General features: G+C 47.7%; 1 protein-coding gene across 4 annotated transcripts in view; it reads right to left on the bottom strand.

Annotated features, from left to right (window-relative positions):
• Positions 1-1188: 1188 nt before the first annotated feature.
• The window catches only part of LOC104688868 (exocyst complex component 3-like protein 2), a 39530-nt gene continuing 22178 nt past the window's right edge, over positions 1189-18540 (bottom strand). For 3 of the 4 annotated variants that reach the window (XM_019283081.3, XM_019283109.3, XM_039553406.1), the window contains 9 exons: positions 17663-17737; positions 15434-15534; positions 14343-14435; positions 12876-13008; positions 11822-11932; positions 9909-10064; positions 6791-6912; positions 5134-5319; positions 1189-3228 (listed from right to left, as the gene is read on the bottom strand). In XM_019283081.3, the coding sequence (XP_019138626.1) occupies positions 5139-5319; positions 6791-6912; positions 9909-10064; positions 11822-11932; positions 12876-13008; positions 14343-14435; positions 15434-15534; positions 17663-17737 (972 nt within the window). In that variant the 3' untranslated portion in view covers positions 1189-3228; positions 5134-5138. Of the gene's footprint in view, positions 3229-5133; positions 5320-6504; positions 6913-9908; positions 10065-11821; positions 11933-12875; positions 13009-14342; positions 14436-15433; positions 15535-17662; positions 17738-18540 lie in introns of those variants that run through there. The other variant, XR_002044410.2, reaches the window with a different exon arrangement.

Below are 18540 nucleotides of genomic sequence, written 5' to 3'. Positions count from 1 at the left end.
CTCCTCATGTACATTTGATATTCAACAGAGCTCAGCATGTACTAGAGTATTACCTGTGTTTTTCACTATCAAGCCCTCCATTCTCTGTCACATCCTTGGCAAAGCCACTAAGTAAACCAGGGAAGCACAGGTGGCGCCTCAGCAAATGTCAGGCCTTTCCTCAGATCTTGCAGCGTAATTAAGGAGCATCTGCTTTCCACTGTCCTCAGCATCAAGCACTGAAGGTGACCCTCGGAGACAAGAGCTCAAATGAGGGGACTGGCTGGCAAGCAGCACTTCAAAGAAGGCAGCCAGACCCTGGCCTTGAGCTGTGTGGGGGACTCGGGTGACAAATCATTGCTCATCACACAACCCTTCTGCCCAGTGCAGAGCTGGAGAGGTGATGGAGCACAGCTTCCAAAAGAGCCAGAGCAGCTTGTCACTCCTTCCTGCCCACATCCCAAGCCTGGCAGGTCTGGGTGATGGGTGAACACGGCAGTGGCACAACCCTTGTGCCGAGGGGATCCCAGTGAAGCCTTGGGTGCAAAGGGAGTGGGAGAGGGACTTTGTGCAGGGAACCTCTGAGGGATCCTGTCCTGCTTGCAGAGGTGGAGTCACTGGATGCAAGGCCAAATGGGAGATGCACAGCACAGCTCTGTGGTGGCGCTGGCAGGCTGGTGGCAATGGCAGGGCTGTCCCTGCCCACATCCTAAGGCCACAAGGTAATCCTGCAGAAGGATCCTGAGTGTGACCCTGCTTCCAGCCCTCTGCAGAGAGTGGTGCAAATCCCACACAAGTGCTTTAACCCCAGGTTAGGGTGAAGGCTAGAAAGAAGGAGGCTGGATCACTTGGGAAGTTCAGGTCACACAACAGAGTGGATTAAAATCCCTTATCCATTCCATCAAACAAGGAAAATCCCACATTCTCCTTCCCTGCAGCCTCTCCTCCCCTCCCTGATCACCTCAAACAGTCCTAGGGAGTGACCCAGCATTATCCCTGCCACTGCCTCTCCTCCTGGGGAGCCACCAGGAGCCTCCCCACACACCATCTGCTCTCCGCAGGTCACTTGCAGGTGCCCAAGGACATCCCTCCCACACCATCTGCCTCCACACCAGGCCGCCTCTCCCCATCACCCCCCCTGCCCACTTCAGCACACATCCCTGGGCCCTCTGTCTCTGGAAAACTTCACTTGTGCCAACAACACTAAACTTCATGGACAAACTCAAGTCTTTATTTGGTCTCTCCATGACTGGATGCTTCACACAGAGTGCAGAAACTTGCTGCTACAAAACCTCATTGATGCGCACACAGCAATGGCAAGCCTGGCATCCCTCGGGGCTCCCAGCTGCTGATTCCAAGCAGAACACACCCTTGTCTGGCTGCGGATGTCAAACGGCACAGACACACACAGACACTGCCCTGTGTGTGGCCAGAGCTGTCCGCATGCGGAAGGATTATTTTTAGCCCGACAGTGATCGAAATGTCAGAGAGGGTTCTATTTATTTTCTCTGGAAGGCTTGTTGCTTGAAATCCCTATTGGCAGAGACTGACGCTGACCCTGCTGTCACAATAGGGCCTGCCATCCAGGTCTCTCATCCCTTCCCACCCTTAAAGAAATGTGCAGTTTGGCAGGAGGGGAGGGTGACTGGCCCAGAGTGCCTGGCAGGGCTGGCAACCTTCAGAAGGCAGGTGCTCATCCAGCTCTGCATCCCAACCCATGCCCACCCAGCCAGGCTGCAGCTCCCCCAGATTCCCCAGCCTTCCCACATCCCAGGGAAGGTCTCACTGAAGCCACAATGGATAGCTATAAAATGTGAGGAACACCAGCGCTGGCTTTTGGAGCAGCTGTGCAGTCAGGAAGAGCAGGCAGGCCACAGGCTCCTCTCGCTGCCCTTCAGTGATGTGAAGGACGAAGTGTAACAGTGCCAAGGTCTCCTGGTGCCCTGAAAGTACACAGAGGACTCCCTGGAGGTGGAGCAACCTGTTTCTTCCTGCTCCTCTGACACTCACCCCACACTCAGCACTGTGCCAGGAGCAAAGCTAATGACAATTACAAACCTGTCCTGGCTCCTGTCCAGCTCACAGAACCCTGTCTGCATGCAGAGCTCTAGGATGGGACACCTGTTCCCTGGGGTGATGGCACAGCACTGCAGAATGTGCCAGCACCCAACTGGGTCTGCATTTCCCAGGGTACCAGGGCATGACACATCACGCACCGACATCTTACGCACAAATTTTCCCTTTTCTTGTTAGGGAAGCAGACTTGAGGGGGAATGGCTGCTCAGAAAAGCACTGGCACATCTGAGGTAGAGTTTGTTTGCTTGCTAATGGTGTCAGAGAGGAGCAGTCATGGCCTATATTCACACAATAGTGAAGGAGAGCCTTGAACTACACCCAGCTTAGGGACTGTAGTCCATAGATAACCAGGAAGAAAAGTCAGTGTTTTCCCTTTGGAACTGCCTATTTACATCTGAAAACTAGCAGAGACCTTGCCCGGAGGCTGGGACAAACAGCTCCTTTTACTGCCTGCTTCCCATGAGGCTTTCCCCTCCCTCTCCAAGAGGAAATTTCCAGTAACTGAGGTATAAAAATTAATGCAAGACTATGCTCCAGAGCCAGCTGTAAAACTCATACAGGAGGAGTTTCCCATCCCACACCTCACCATGGCAGGCTGCCCACAAAGCAGGTCACAGCCTTCATGAGAGAGAGAAGAGGCAGCTCTGTCTGCACCCTCCTGGTGCAGATCAGGCTTTGGGGGGTAGACCAAGGTGCCCAGACCTGCAGGAATTTCCAGCACAATGCGCCAGGCAAGATTCCCTAACAGAGGTCTTGGGTCCCTCAGGAGGTTGCAATGCTGGGACACCATGTGGTGCAGCAGTCCATGGTTTCATTAGAGATTTCATGGAACGAGGGATGGAAACAGAGAGGAATTTGGTGAGGGGAAACCTTTTTCCTCCTCCACACTTGCCACCATGCCACAACCTGGGAATAACCACTAGGACTCAGCTGAGTGGCAATCTTTAAGAAATTTTGAAGAAATGTCTTTCTGCCATATCCCATTCATCCTTCTCCTGGAATTTACATATAAGAATAGGCTTTGTGCCACATGGTTTTCCTGCAAATGTGCAGGAATTGTCTTCCATGGCTGACGGGCTTCTCCATGCATCCAGCTGTGTGTGAAGCTTTCAAGGAGCTGTGATTGCGTATTCTGGCACAGCGGACCAAGGCCTCATGTTTCTCCCAGCAGGCCTGAGGGAAGGCAAGAAAAAAGCTGGGTAATTAAATAGCACTCATCAGAACATGTGCAAGAGTCAAACAGCAGAAACATCCCTCCTGTGCACACTCTTGTATGAAGCTGTATCGACACTAACCTGCTGAAATCCTCCACTTCCTGGGCTAAGCAATCCATGGGCCCACAGCCTGCAGCAGCACCCCTGCTGCTGCCTGCCCTCCCTAGCCAATTCTCACTCCTCTTCTGGAAGGACGTTTCGTGCTAACATGAAACAACCAAAAACAGTGCTTTTCCAAAGTCCTGCCACCTCCATAAGCAGGAGGAACAAATGTATTCCTGGCTAGGAAAAAGTAGCTGATTTCCAGAGTGCCCACAGGTCACACCCCAGAGCATGGCAGCAAAATCACAGGGCTGGGATGGAAGGAGGAAGGTGGCACATCCCAGAACTAATTTCACCTTCGCTGGTACCTCTGAGCTCAGATAAGGCCACCAAACTGTGCTAGACATGTGTGTCCAACACACTGCAGACTCAGCCAGGTCTGCTGGGATTTGGGAGCCTGTTTACCCAGGGGATTTCAGCAAATAGGAGATTAAGTGACTTACAATGCTTTAAAATCATGTTCCTCGATATCTTTACTAAAGCAAAAGTGAAGCTATGGGTAATTTCTTTAAAGGAGGGTATAAACGTGGGTGGCTGACAGCCAGTTCATTATATCAGAATCAGTTTTCATTAGCAGAGGAAGCTTGTGTGCTTATTAATTGTTTCTCTAATTGCTTTCTCTCCCTGCTACCAGGGCAGCCTGCTGCCTGTCTGTGCCTGGAGGGCAGAGTCCTGCATAACTCATCCCTGATCTGCTAACATGGGTAACTATAAATAAATGGTGACATCTGAGAGTGGAGGAGGAAAGGGACTGTGCTTCTCAACCTGAGATAGTCTAGTCAGCTTATGCAACAGAAGGTGACTGGTGACAATCTGTAGTTATTAACTGAGCAGGACTATTTCTGATCGCTGAGGGCTCTGACCTGGCTGACATAAAACAAAATTCCCCATCTCTGAGCTGGAGCTGGATAAACTTGGACTAACAAGAAGTTGCTAATTATTTAAAGTGAAGAAAATAGCTGTATGTTCTCCACTAAGTATTTTAAAACCATGAGGAGCTGCTTAACTTCAATATCTGCTGCAACTTACCTGCCCCAAAAATAAAAATGCCCATTTGTGACTACAAAGGAGTCCCTTGGGAGACTGAAAGGCAATTGCAAGTGCTCCAAATGAGCCTTGGCAATTCTTGCCATTGGATTTAACACCTTACAGTCACAGTCATCTCTCTGATTTTAACCCTCCTCCCTTCTGCCACCAGCTGCTGCTGCCAGCATGCAGTAGGCACGCTTGCCTCTGGCTCTCACAGCATGGCACAGTCACCTAAATGGGGCCAAACCTGGTTTAATTAATGCGGCTGCCATGGAGTGGGCAGTAGTGGGGCTCACATATCCCTCCCCTCGGCACCAGGGAAGCAGGAGGATCACTTAGAGGTTCCCTTGGCTTGCCCTGCTAGGAGGAAACAGTACTTGCCTGGGAGACCCTGCCCATGCAGAGGGTAAGAGCTGGGAGGGACAGGATGCTGCAGAGAGACCTTGCTGCAGGGACACACAGACAGGAGTGAAAGATGGGGAGAAAGAGCCCTGTATTCTCCTTTGTCCCTGCTGTAACCTGAATCACTCATCTGAGCATTCAGCACCCTGCACTGCCTAGAACATGATCCTCCAGGATGTGGAAGTCTGAAGGCAGAGAGGGGGAAGTAGAGCCAGGTAATAGACCAATGAGGACCTTGGGGAGGTGAAGCTACAGCTCCACCTCCTGCAAGTAGGGACGCCTACCTGCGCAGGTACCCGTGTTACACACAAGCACACTCACACACACCCACCATTGCTAGCAGCAGAGGCAGCCACAGAGTCCATATTTTCTAGGTTTTGTTTCTATATCTGCAAAAAGCAAGTTTGCTTCTGTTTCCGATTCCCTGTAATTATCGTGAAATGCCTTCAAGAGAGCAGCTCTGTCTTTTCGGCTGAGTGAGTCTTTGATGTCCAGCACTGCACTCAGGTGTTCCTTCCTTCCAAAACAATAAGAGGGCAGGTCAGTGAATGAGTCAAGAAAATAAAAAAAAGCTTGTTTCCTATCACTCAGTTTTGCTGGACCAGACCAAAGATTGGAAGCTGCTTTTTGACACCCTCTGGCTACCTAAGGGGGAGACCATATCCCAAGAGCTGTGTGGGATAGGGCTGAGCTCATGGGTCCCAAGCCCAGGGCACACAGCATCCCTGTGAAGTATTGAAAATGTTCAGCTCAGGTCATTCCTAGAAAAAGGCCTGTATCTATCATAAAAGGTTTCAGATAACTCAATGTATGACCATTGGGAAGCATTTCTGGTATCTTTTCTCCCCTCAAATGGAGCTAATTCTTGTTCATCTGGAAGGAGGATTTTGTTCTGCAGAGCACTGTTCTGTTGAGCAGGGTAACACCATACTGGATATAAGTCAAATGTAACCAAGCCAAACAGCTTGAAACAGAGAAATCTGTTGTAATCAAGAGCAGTGCATCCACTCACACCAGGAGGACCTCCTCTGAGATCTGGGTCTTCTGAGAATTTTCTATGCCCACTTCCTATACTATATATATACATATATATATATATCATTGCTATGCTGTATCAGATAAGCAGCTTTTTAGCTCAATAGCATCTTCAAAAGTAGTAAACTAAAAAAGAAGTAAGAAACCAGATGAAGCATAACATAATCTCTTTGTCTTTCTTTTTGTTTTTTTCTTTGCCTACAGCAGTCCTTCATACAGAAGTCTAGAGACTTCCCTTGCTGCAGGTTATACCATGACTGTCATGTTGAATAGGCACTGAAATAATTATCTACCATAAATTGTCTCCCCCACATTTGAAGGTATTTACACTTTTGGCCTTCACAGCATCCAGTGATGGAGAGCTCTAAACTGCAATCCTGTCAAGTTGGAAAAACACAGGCACTAGCACAGCACATCAGAACAAAAGATAGATGCAATAAACCACAGGCTTTGGAACTAATGCAGTTAGCTCAGATCTCTCCTTCCTAGTAAAAGCTGTGTTTCAATTCTATTAAGTTTCCTGCAAGAAATATAAGTGTATATTCTTGCTGAATACACCTAGAAATTTGTGAAATTAGTTATATAAGGTTCGGTGAAGTGTTGAAGCCAAAAGCCAAGGGTTTGGAAGTTATGAAATGCCTGAGTTAAGGATGTTCTTGAAACCTACATTTGACACACATGTGCCTGTAAATTCTTCATTCAGGTAGTACTTCTCCACAGCATTTCTGCTTTGTTGACAGCAACTTCATCCATCCTTCACCTTCACAGATGGTTCCACCACCAATTCATGTCGGACAAAGTTATAAACCAGGCACCAGTGAGTACATTCAAATGGCCCCTGTGCCTGGCCCAACACACTGCAGAAGTATCACAGGACTAATATTGTTGTAGGTCTTCTGGTGTCAAGTAATCATGTAAGAAAGCACAGAAGTCAAACCAATAAAAGGCATTACCCGAGGTCAGGAAATTCTTTTAGAATGGGCAGAAGTGCTATTTTCATCCCCTCAGGATCAGAAGTTTGAAGAAGTTCTAAAATTGCTTTTATGGGATCCTTGAGAGAACCAGCTGCAGGACCCTGGGGAGAGAAGCAATGATGTGTTCAGGGCAAGAGAAACAGCACACCGTGTTAAGACCTGGACTTGTGTCAGACTGGGAATCTCTCTGTGTGGCTTAGAAGCTTTGCAGGAGTGTTTGTGCACGTATAGAAATGTGGTTTTCCCCAGGGTAGCAGAAAAGAACCTGGAGAGCAGTCACAGACTGCTTCCAGGGTGTCTGGGCAACTATCTTCAGCAGTGCAGAATCACCTCCTGCATTTGTTTTGGCAAAGTTGGCAAATGTACCTCATTTTTACCTAAATTGCCTGTCCTTTCAGGGCCGTTTCACCCTGTGAGACATGGTTTGCTTCTAGAGGTAAGCACAGCCCCGTGCTTGACCTATGTGAAAACAAGCTTTGTTGGCCAAACATACTGGCATTTCTGCTACCCCAAAACAAGCCCAGGGACAGAAAAGCAACCTCGGGGAGAGGATGAGGGGTCACAGATCCTCTAAGAGAAAAAAGTGGGAAACAGGGCTGGACAGTGTAAAGAACATGACATGGTTGGTAGATGCTGCATACGATCAACTCCCTCTAATCTGCACACAGGAGAAAAAAGTCTCATCAAAAAACACACAGCATTTTTAGCAGAGCTGGAGAAGCAGAATGCAGATGAACCACTAAGAGAGAACTTCAGGTCTTGCTCACATTTTTCATCAGTGCAGTAATGCAATTAAATTGCTTCCCTGAATTATTGATGCCACCACATCAACAGAGACTCTGTGACAAAGCAAACCTGGAGAACGGGCTGCTAAAATGGGGCAGGAGAAGCCCAGGTTCCCCTGATCTCCAGAGGGCATTAGAAACAGCAGTCACATTCTCCATGTGACACCTCTGCATTGAACATAAATTAAAAATAATAGTAATACTTGAAGACAGCCTTCCCCCTCTCCCCCTGCACTGCAGGCACACAACATGTCTAGCTCTGCTCAGTGCATAAGCTGTACTCAGCTCCTGAGGCACTGGTACTGTACAGCTTCATACTTGGCAAGCTCACTATTACAAAATGCTAATTAATTTGAAGGCGTCAGATTTAGTTAAGCACTACACAGACAGGCAAGGTCAGAGGCAAACAGCCTGCAGTCTAATAGGAAAAAAAGAGAGGTGTCTTGTCAGCAGTGTTTAAGTGCCTTTGACACGTAATGCTCTTAGGAGAAAAGCAAGGTATTTCCTAATGTGTTTTGGGAATGGAGGGGAAGGAAGAGCCTGAAGAGAGGGCAGGGAGCAGGTGCAGCCTATGCAGAAACTGCACAATAAATTCAGTCTGCAGCAGAGTACATATTTCGCATGCATAACCGTGTGCCTCATGACTGAGGATCAGGCTGTTCCATGCAAATCACTTGTGCATTTCACCTCCAAGGTTTTCGGTGCTCTCATATCAAGTAAGAAAGTGCACACACTGGGGACACTGGTGAAACAGTGCTAACCAGATGCAGCCCTTTTCCACCCAAGCTGAATGTAGGGTTTTAATAGATAAGTAGATTTCCTGTATCTCCTTTGCACTATTCCATGCACATTACATCTAAAGCTGATGCTGAGCACAGCATTACTGGTAAACTTCAGAGTTAAGATTAGAGAATCTTCCTGCTATTGCCCATGGCTCAGTTGCTCAAAGCATTGATTCATCTGTGATTGATCACTCCAGGAGAGGTAGGTCTTCAGCTAAAAGCACTGTCAGCTTCCAGCTTTCCACCATGAAACTAATGCATTCATTATAATGGGTCTGAGAGGATTTTAGAGAAGCCTACAGGCGATCATTTTTATTTCATTTTATTTGTTGGACAAGGTAAGAATTGCTGACAAATGGCTTGCAAGGGACTCATCTGTGAGAAAATAGATTTTCAGTCCCTAGCACTTAAATTGGCAAGTTGTGAGAATGACTCAGCATTTGTGAAATTATTAAAACCAGTATAGCCACGGGGGTTTATATGCCCTGTCCCAGATGAGTCCTGTTACCAGACTGACTTTGCAACTGCTGCTGTGCTGCTCAGCCCAGCCCCTTATGAAACACCATGCTTGGACATTCCCAGCCTGCATCTGCTAATGAGCCATGCCAGGGACACTGCACAGCAGTGATTCTCCAACTGGACCAGCCGCAAGAGGGGACACTGCTGCCACTGCAGTCCTTGCCCTTGGGTAATCAAAGGACCCCATGTGACAGCCTGGTGGCACCCACAGATGCTGTGTGCAGCACTGCAAATGACACCAGATTATGAATTGAGCAAAGAGGCTTTTTTAAGCTTCTGAAGTTGTTTCTGCAAAGCAGAACCAGTACTTCTGCACAAGTTTTCTTCAGAGGTGTGGCTCTGCTTTTACACCCAATCTTCTGCAATGCGCCTTTACCTCCTAATGGTGTGAGGTGTTTACCCCTGCAGGAAGACTCGTTCCTCTCCACAACTGTCAGCAACCACAACAGCATCAGCATGTTTTTGCCATGAGGAAACGCCACAGCACAGGGAAATGTCTCAGGCAGCCATTATCCCAGCTCTGAGGGGCTGGAAAGGGCCTGTGGGGAGGGAGGGGCTGGATGGAGCGATAGTAATGCACACCCCATGTCCAGGGAGGAGCAGCCATACAGGACAATCCACAGAGCAGGTGAAGATGTGGAGCAGCCTCTTTGGTTCATCACTGCAGAGGCTCAAGGGAAAGCACTGCCACTCGATGCCACGTACCAGAGGCCTGATGGGGGGAGCTGGCAGCTTTGGAGCTGTCTCACCAGCTCAGAGGAGCAGGCCTCATTCTTGTGTCAGTGGCAACAGTGCGAAACTTGCCTCCTCCAGTCACACATTTCAAAACCATGGACTAACAGCTTCTGACAGATCAGAAGGGCTGTCAGCACATCTGACTGTCATTTCTGTGAAGCTTGATACTCCTGTGGTAAAAACTCTTAAGCTTTTTTGTTGCTTTCAGAGTCTTTTCCTCTGCTGGTATTGCTCTTGATGAAAGAGAGCAAAACTGTAACCATATCAAAGACTTACTAAGCACTCTTTAAAGATGGTTTGCATCATCCTATGATCTTCTTCTATCTTGTTGACAATCCTCCTCCTCTGCATAGAAGATGGTTTCCTGGGAGTGGTCAGAAGGGCCTGCATATATTCTGTAATAATGATGGCATTGACAGCCTTGACGAGGGCCTGTTCCGGAGCAAAGACACCCAGATTAACTTCCCTGCACTGAGCAAGGTCCAGACCACACCTATACCAGGGCAGACAGCAGATATTCTGCCCATGCAGATGGCTGTCCCACTTCTTTGCTTAAGTATTAATTTTAAATTCTTGATCTAACACTTGGACAACCCCCAAGCTGTATGTGGATGACATAAACCTTGATGGTAAGTGCAGAGACATCCAGTCAAAAGCAATGGGACCAGTTAGCTGAGCCAGAGGTCACTCACACTCCAGAGCTGCAGTGACACTTGGCTTGGCTAAGAAATACAATCACCTGGGGAGAGCTTGGGCTATAAAGCTAGAGGCAGCCTCCCTGGAGCATCCACACTAGACACAGGGCCCTTGGGCACACATTTGTGGCTGGGCACAGAGAAGTCACCTGGGCAACTCCCTCTGAGCTCCCACTACCTGCTGAGGAACCCCAGTGCAGAGGCCATGCAGTGCCCAACAGGGACAGTGAGTGTTTCTGAAGGGAGGTGGGCTGCTGCACAGAAACCACATTTCATTAGCAATTGAAATCAGAGCAGTTTTAGGCTGCAGTCCAAAGGTACAGGAAATCCCCAGCTCTGTCCAAAACAGACAAAGCAAGAGACAGAGAGCTCTGGCACAGCATTTCACCACTGAGCTGCTGCTTGCCCCAGAAGTAATGTGACATAATGTCCAGTGACAGGCTTTGAACAACAGCAGACTAGATCCTATTTTTTCTCTTCCATTACCTTTTTCCATATTGCAAAATGTTAATTAAAATCATCACTGACAAAGAGACTGCAGACCTGGGAGTCCCCTGCTTAGGAGGACATGTGGCACACATAGCAGCAGCAAATCCAGCCTGCACACAAGAGAGGGTACACCAGGTACCAACCTCATTGCTGAAGAGATAGACTCAAGGGTGTTGTGAGATCCTAGACAAGTTGTTTAGGCTACTGTAAAGGTGAAAAAACTTGGGTACTTTGTGAGGTTCTCTTTGCCAATGCTCTGTGTGAGAGACTATGCCCTTTAAGAATCTGGACTTTTCACCCCTCTGTGTCCATTCCACATCAAAGGGATAAATAATCCTTACAAATAAAGTTGAAGCACATTAGAAGCTGAGAAGATTTCCAGTATAATGGTATTGGGGCAATGGTAGGATCAGAGGGAGCCTAATGCTCCCCTCTGTATTTGGGAGGTACATTCAGTTTCCCCGTTTCTTCACTTGTTGATTTCTCTGCTGAAATTACAGAAAGGTCCCAGCTGTCACTGTCCATCTCTGGTGGACAGGACTGAGACCACTAGATATTTAAAAGCCCATTTGACAACAGGCAAAACTGTAGTTTGGATTAATGTTCTAATATTGTGCCATCCAAAAATTCAATTATTAGTTTTAGTGATTTCACAGAATAATAGAATGGTTTGGGTTGGAATGGACCTTAAAGATCATCTAGTTCCAACCCCCCTGCCATGGGCAAGGACACCTTCCACCAGAACCGGTTGCTCAGTACCCCATCCAACCTGGCCTTGAACATTTCCAGAGGTGGGGCATCCACAGCTTCTCTGGGCAGCTTCTTCCAGCATCTCACCACTCCCACAGCAAAGAACTTCCTCCTGAAACCTAAACCTACTCTCAGTTCGAATCCATTCCCCCTTGTCCTGTCACTACATGCCCTTGGAAAAAATCCCTCTCCATCTTTCTTGTAGGATGATTTCCTGAGTAACATCTTGTTCTCACTTTCTTACTTATTTCTTACCTCATACATATCTGTTTTTTTCTTCCCAAAGGTCAAAAAGCTTTGCTTTAAGGATTCAAGGATGTGGTCAAAACCAGTGTCACACTTTTTGAAGTGGTCCTTCAGTGTTCCCTGAGGAAAAGAATCAGAGTCAAAGGGTGCACCTGGAGAGACACTGCACAAACAACAGACACAGATCATTGTGCCTTTGCTCTTTCTGCTCTTGGAAACAGACTCCTCCACAAACTGCAGCATCCTGTGCCTTTATTTCAAAGAAAAGCAAAACATGAAAGAAAGAAACAATTCCAGCTCGGGAAGGATGTACTAACTTCTTAAGCCCAAACCTGGAAGACTGAAAGCTGAGCCCTAGGTCTCCTGTTCCCCCCCAGGGTTGCCCATGCTCCCTGTCAGAACCACCCCCAGTTCCCATGTAGATGTGTGGGCCCATGGGACAGGCTGGCACTGAGCTCTGGAGACCAAAACTGCACGGTGTAGCCAGAGTTTCTCTTGTCATTTCTTTTTGCTGCCTTCAGCATGCCCGAGGGATCCTGTGCAATGAGCCTGAAGATGCTCAGGGGAGCCTCCCAGGGAATTGCACAGGATCACACACTTCTAGTAGCCTGGAATTCTGTGTTTTCCAGACAGAAGGGCGAAGGGTGTCTGGGCTAATAGGCTGATACTAGAAAGTGTGAAGGAAGGGGACCTTATCTCAAGGAAGGGACACATTTCTGGTCAGCTTTCTTTACATCCTGACTACCTAGCACAGCCCTGGGCTCTGTGAGTTATCACTGTCATGGGAAGATGCCCAGCTGATGGGAATGAATAGGTACCAGGTGAAATTCAACTTTTGGGATCTGGGTACCCATCTGTAGCACAACAACAAACACACAGTGAAACTGGGATCCCAAAACTGGGAAAGGTGAAGCTGTCCATACAGATTCTGACAAGGCAGAGGAGAGTACTGGTCTTGAAGGCCAAACTATGGCTTCACCCTTTCCAAATCATATCATGAGAGGGAAGTGCATGCCACTCATATGGTCTGAAAACAGTCAGAATTAAAATGTGTCTCCCATACCTTGACTTTAGAAGTGATGGTCTGCAGAAAATGCTCCATAATATCATCTTCCATCCTGTCTAGAAATGCATTTACCTTAACATTCTGGCCAGTGCTGACACTGCAAATGTATGTTAGCTTATGCCAGACAGTTCTGTTAAAAAAAATAAATATGGAAAGTATTGATCAGATCAAATCATGCTATTCTCTCAGATCAAAACTCTTTCTACTGTAACCAACACAGCTGCCTGGGTAATTGAACGGACACATGCTCAGGTCCAAAGCCAGCTCAGTGACCTGCATTTGTGCACTCGTTAAGACACTGCCACAAGGACATGAAAGCTCAGTGCACTCAAATGCCACTTGTACCCATCACTAATGAGATCAGATCAGTAAAAAATTTTAGTATTTTTAAAAACAAGTAAGCATGAAGCAGCCTCAACAAGTAGAGTCTGGGTAAGCATCTGTGTGCCTTCGACAATCTACAAATACAAGGCAAACAAATATCTTCCATCAGAACAGTCTTCCAGTCAGGAAATCCTGGTTAAAATTATCACCAGCTTGAAACCAGACATTTTAAATTCTGGAAAGGCTCAGTGTACAACTTCATTCTCAGTAACACTGTAAAGGATTACATAAAAGAGACTCATAAGTATTCAGTCTAGGATCCAGCATCAGCAACAGACAAATACAACAAACAAAGCAGCTACCTAGGCTCAACACAATGCTCTGATGTCAAGTAATCACTGCTCATATGTTGGATTTTGGCATTTTGCTGACTCCAGAGATCCCCAGATAACTTTACACAGGAAGAAGAGAAGCAACTTTGTTTTCTCCGTTGCTGCAAGTGCTTCTGAAATTAGCTCGTAGGTTCAAACATCCTCCTCCACCCTTCTGTGCTTTATTGCTTCCCTCCTTCCTAGCAACCCCAGGGAGAGCCTGGCATATTCCATGGGGTTTCATTCAGCAAAGCACTTAAGATTGCACCTGCCAAGTGCATTAGCACACACATCTCAACACAACCTTTATGAGGCTTTCCTGCTGAAGGACGATCAAGCCAGGGAAAGGAACGACATCACAACCCACGGCAGGGTTAGTCAGGATAGTGTCCCCACATGTGACACAGCGCTGCTGCCTGCCTCCTGTTCAGTGCAAGAATGGGGAGATGGCTACAGCCCCTGCACCTGCAGGGCCTGGGAGCAGGCAAAAAGTGGCAGTACAGCCCTGCCAATGCAGCAGTCAAGGCCCTGGCCAGTCACCCACAGTCAGCCCCCATCTGAGCCTCCCTCTTGCTGGGGCAGCCAGGACAGCTCTGAAGGGGTCTTGCTGACAGCAGCTGGCTTCCTCCATGCTTAAAGGCTGGTGTGCACAGGGTTGGATGACCAGATCCAGCTGGAGGCAAGGTTGGCCTCATACTACAGTCAGAAGGAGATCAGACCAGCAGAAAACTCATTTTGATCCCCATGTCACGAGGCTCTGTTTTCTAACCTGAGAAGGCAGCAATTCTCCAGGACTCGTAAGCTGGTGCAGATCTGCGGGCAGCCATCAAGCTGGAGAAAGCTTCTTACTTCATCTTCATAGCTAAATTAAAACAGGAAAGAGTACCTTTAATCTGGCACACTCCATAACATGTCTGACAGCAATAGCAAACTCAAGAAATATTCTGTGATTGTCTTTTTAGCACACATTTTCAATCCCCAAGGTGGGATCTACAGCATGACAAAGACAGTCTCTGCCCTGCCCAGCTGGTGAGGAAGAGAAACACAGGAATGGCAGGGAGAGCCCTTGAGCTGCCTGGGTACCCCTGCCAGGGACTAAGAGGCAGGAGGTTGATTTGCAACACTTCCTTCTGGGAAGCAACTCAGGCTCTGCCGATAAAGCAGCAGAACAAAGTCTCAGTGTGTATGAATAACCCACAAGGTCTGTCGACTGCTTTGTCAGTCTCAGTCTCACAAACAGTTCCTGAACAACTCCATTTTATAGGAATTTCCTTCCTCTCATCATGTGGAGGGTCAAGGATCTTAAATCAACTCTCCGTCTGAAATACCACCTGTAACCAACAGTCCTGGCATTTTCTGCTGCGGGGGATACACAGGGAAAGAAATACCCAAGAACAAAAAGCAGATGAAGGGAGTCAGAGGAAGTGGTGAGAGGCAAGATGAGAAGACATTCATTCTCCTATGAGAACCAGGACAGAGCAGAGCTCCCCACCCTCCCACGGAGCCAGCAGAAAACACTGTGCCTGGGAAGCACAGCCAGGGTAGGAAGGTCTAGACCTGGGTACTGGACACATGGTTGCCCCTCTTCCCAGGTGTGTTTAAGGTCTGAGCCTCTCCAGAACATCCCCCAAGGCCTTATCCTGTCCCAGCTAGTCCAGACGCACTCTGTTCCTTCAGCTTTAGTCCAACAGCAAATACTGAGGACACAAACAGCAGTGAAGTGCTGTCTCTCCGGTAACAGCTTGATGAGAAACAGCCATCAAGATCCAGGTGAACATAGCATCACCAGCTGCTTCATCAGGGTTTCTTTCTTTTGAGCATTAAGAATGTCACCAAGGAAGAAAACAGCATCCTTCCTACCTCTCCAGGAATCTCAGGCACTCCTCCAGGCACTCAGCTTCCACCTTCTCGCTCAGGATCTCACTGACTTGCCTGGCAGTCTCTGTCTTCTCTGTTAGTATCTGTGGATTACAACATGTGAGAAGAGAACTGGCCAGGGCCATTTGTTCCCTATGCAGTGAACAGGAATACATCCTACTGCTTACCCTGCAGCAAATCCCTCTGCCCTCTAGGCAACAACTTCAGTTGAGAGCCCTTGTGGAAATAGATGTATTTTTCATTAACCTGATTGTAATGCCTGACCCCACACCTTTGCTACCACTGTTTTTGTTGTGGTCAGCAGGCCTGTGCTTGGGGAAAAGCTTGTCCCTGCAGATGTTCTCTGCTGGCCACATCCAGCCCGGCAGCTCAGCTCATCCGTAGACCTGCCATCTGTGGGAGCAGCTGTGCTTCCATCTGACTCACCCTCACAGACAAATTTGGGTACAGCCACTAAAAAGAAGGTCAGACAGATCTAACTGTGTGCCCTGCACCTCTACCAGGGTCTCTACATGGGGTGCCTGGAGAGGGCAGGTGTCACCTTCCCAGCCACCACCACTCACACCTGACACAGAGCTGTGTGTTAAACCCTACTGCACATGTCCTGCCCCACTGACCCCAGCTGGGTGGCCCAGGTGTCTGCAGGAGGTGGGCTATGCCAGACAGCTCAAAATTCACCCCATATTGGGCTGGCTTGAGCAGGTGGCAACCTAATGGTGCCCATTAGTTGCTCTGTGGAAACAAAAGCTTGCAAGGGGAGGAGAGCCAGATGGATAAAAGGAGACAGATGGACCCATATGCTGTGCTCTCCCAGTGTTCGTCAGCCAGGGACAAAGGGTGCCTCACACCCTTTTTTCCACTGCTTACAACAGATGTAAAAGCTCACCCAAAAGGACAGGATAAAATACACCACCCCAAAGTGTCAGAAAACCACGGCTGATGAGTTTCCATGACACCTTGTTCATTTTCTATCTGAAGCTTAAGTGTCAGCCTGAGAAAATTGAGGAGGTGGTAATTTCATAAGGCTTTCCTATTTATCCAGGCTTTTCCATCACCCACCCTAGAGCATTCAAACCTGTCAGTTGCATACACAACACAGTGAAACAGCTCATGCTGAAGCATGGCCAGATGTTACAGATATGAGGACTAGGGGATTCAAACCAGGCTTTGTCCTAGTTCCTGTTAGAAAATTTTTCACTGTGAGTCAGGAGCAGGAAAAGAAACAGCTTGGTAGCTAAAAGTCCCCCTAGCACAGGTACATCATTCCTCCATTGCTCCAGCAGGTGCAGGGCAAGGCAAGGAGGAAACAGTCCCTGTTGTGAGCTCTGCATTTGGTGCCTGGGTTTGGGATTGGCCAGAAAAGCCAGTGCTTGCCAGCTAAAGCTGTATCCTCACAAGGAAAACCAGCTGCTGTTGATCTGCAATGCTTCCAAAGCCTGAGGTTGCTGCCATCCCAAAGGACCATGGAACTACTTCCCTCTCTCATGACCTGAAACGGGACTGCCGCTGGGGTGGTGGAAGTGGAGAAGAAAGATACAGTCATGGCAGCCCACAACCTGCCCCTGATCTCTAGCACCACTTGAGCCCACATGTAAACTCCAAGATTTATTTTAATCCTTCTGCCGGTCTTGATCCAAACACCCACTGCCCACACAGGTATGTGCTGCTCATCAATCAGCAGGGTGTGCTCCTGCAATGCCCTTGGAGCACTTGTCTTTGCTGTGCTCTGCAAAATCCCCTTGCTCTCCCTGATCCACCAGGGCAGCAGTCTCAGCAGGGACAAGCAGGGAGCAGCCTGCCTGCATTTTGCACTGCCAGACATGGGGCCCTGCCACAGCTCGGCAGCTCTTCCCCTTTTATAAAAGCACTTTGCAGAATTCACACAGGGCAGACTGGGTAAGATACACCACAACTTGCCAAAAGGTTACAGGAAGATCCAGGTGCCTGTATGAAAATGCAGCTTCAGCTTGAATCAGCTCAGGCTTATCCTTAGTTTAGTAAGGCTTTTTTTTTCCTTATGTATGCCCAGGACAAAAACATGTTTGGGAGCAAACAGACACAGTTTAAGTATGGCAGCCAGCTTGCAGGATTTTAATACATTGAGCTTAGCCTGAGACATGCAAAACTGAGTCTTGCCAAATACCCACATACTTGTGTGCAAAAACATGACTGCCCTGAAGTATGGGAGCTTTTCAGTTCCCCCCCGTTTACCTCAATGACTGCAGCATCCGCACAAGGGGGTTTCCCAATATCAAAGGCTTCTTTCAGGGCTTTCCCTACTTCCTTCTAAATGACAAAAGAAAATGAAAAAGTACAGTTTAGATACAATGGCATTCATAATGAGTTAGCTTTCCCAGCCTCTCATTATGCATTTGGACTAGATGAAGTTCTGCTTCTATTTTTTTGGCTGTCTCATTTGACCCAAAGCCTGGCTATTTTCCAGCTGACCTAATAACATTGTTCTGTTTTGTTCTACATTGTTTGTTTGAGTTTAAATGATTTGCAGCTTTCTTTCATCCCAGTGTCAGCTTGGGTTATCTACAGCCTTCCCTAGTTAGCTTAGCTCAAATGAAGGCGCCCACACAGCAAAACAATGCTTAGACACATTTCCATGCTGCCAGCTACTGTAGCTGAAATTTTCCACCCTTCCTCTCTCCAACCAGCACCCGCAGAAACCAGCAAGCATAATTAAAACCATTCCCTTGCTTGAGCCAGGGACTTGTGAATGCCAAGAGGAGAGGGGTTAGTGTTTAGAGCTACTGTCATGGTGAGATGGGCCCCATGAGGCTGCACAACGGGAAATTTCCCAAGATTTGGCTGGCTTATGCTAGTTTGAATGACTGTAAAAACAAAACTAACACTGCAGAGAAAGGGCTTGTTGCTTAAAACATGATCTGACCTTTATAGAAGCTTTAAAATGAAAAGACTGGCTCACTTATTTATTTCATTTCTGAATCTTCCTCCAAGGAATGTAAAGTCTGATCTCCCATTTTTGTCTTTGTTCTTTTCTGGCTGATGAATTAGGAAATTTTTGGTTGTCAGCTGAAGAATTTAATTGAAAGTATATTCAAAACAACTGCTCTCCCATA

Source organism: Corvus cornix, chromosome 5 (genome assembly GCF_000738735.6).
Source record: "Corvus cornix cornix isolate S_Up_H32 chromosome 5, ASM73873v5, whole genome shotgun sequence".
Lineage (NCBI taxonomy): Eukaryota > Metazoa > Chordata > Aves > Passeriformes > Corvidae > Corvus > Corvus cornix.
The sequence above is the reverse complement of the archived record's forward strand: the minus strand, read 5'-3'. Positions and strand labels throughout refer to the sequence as shown.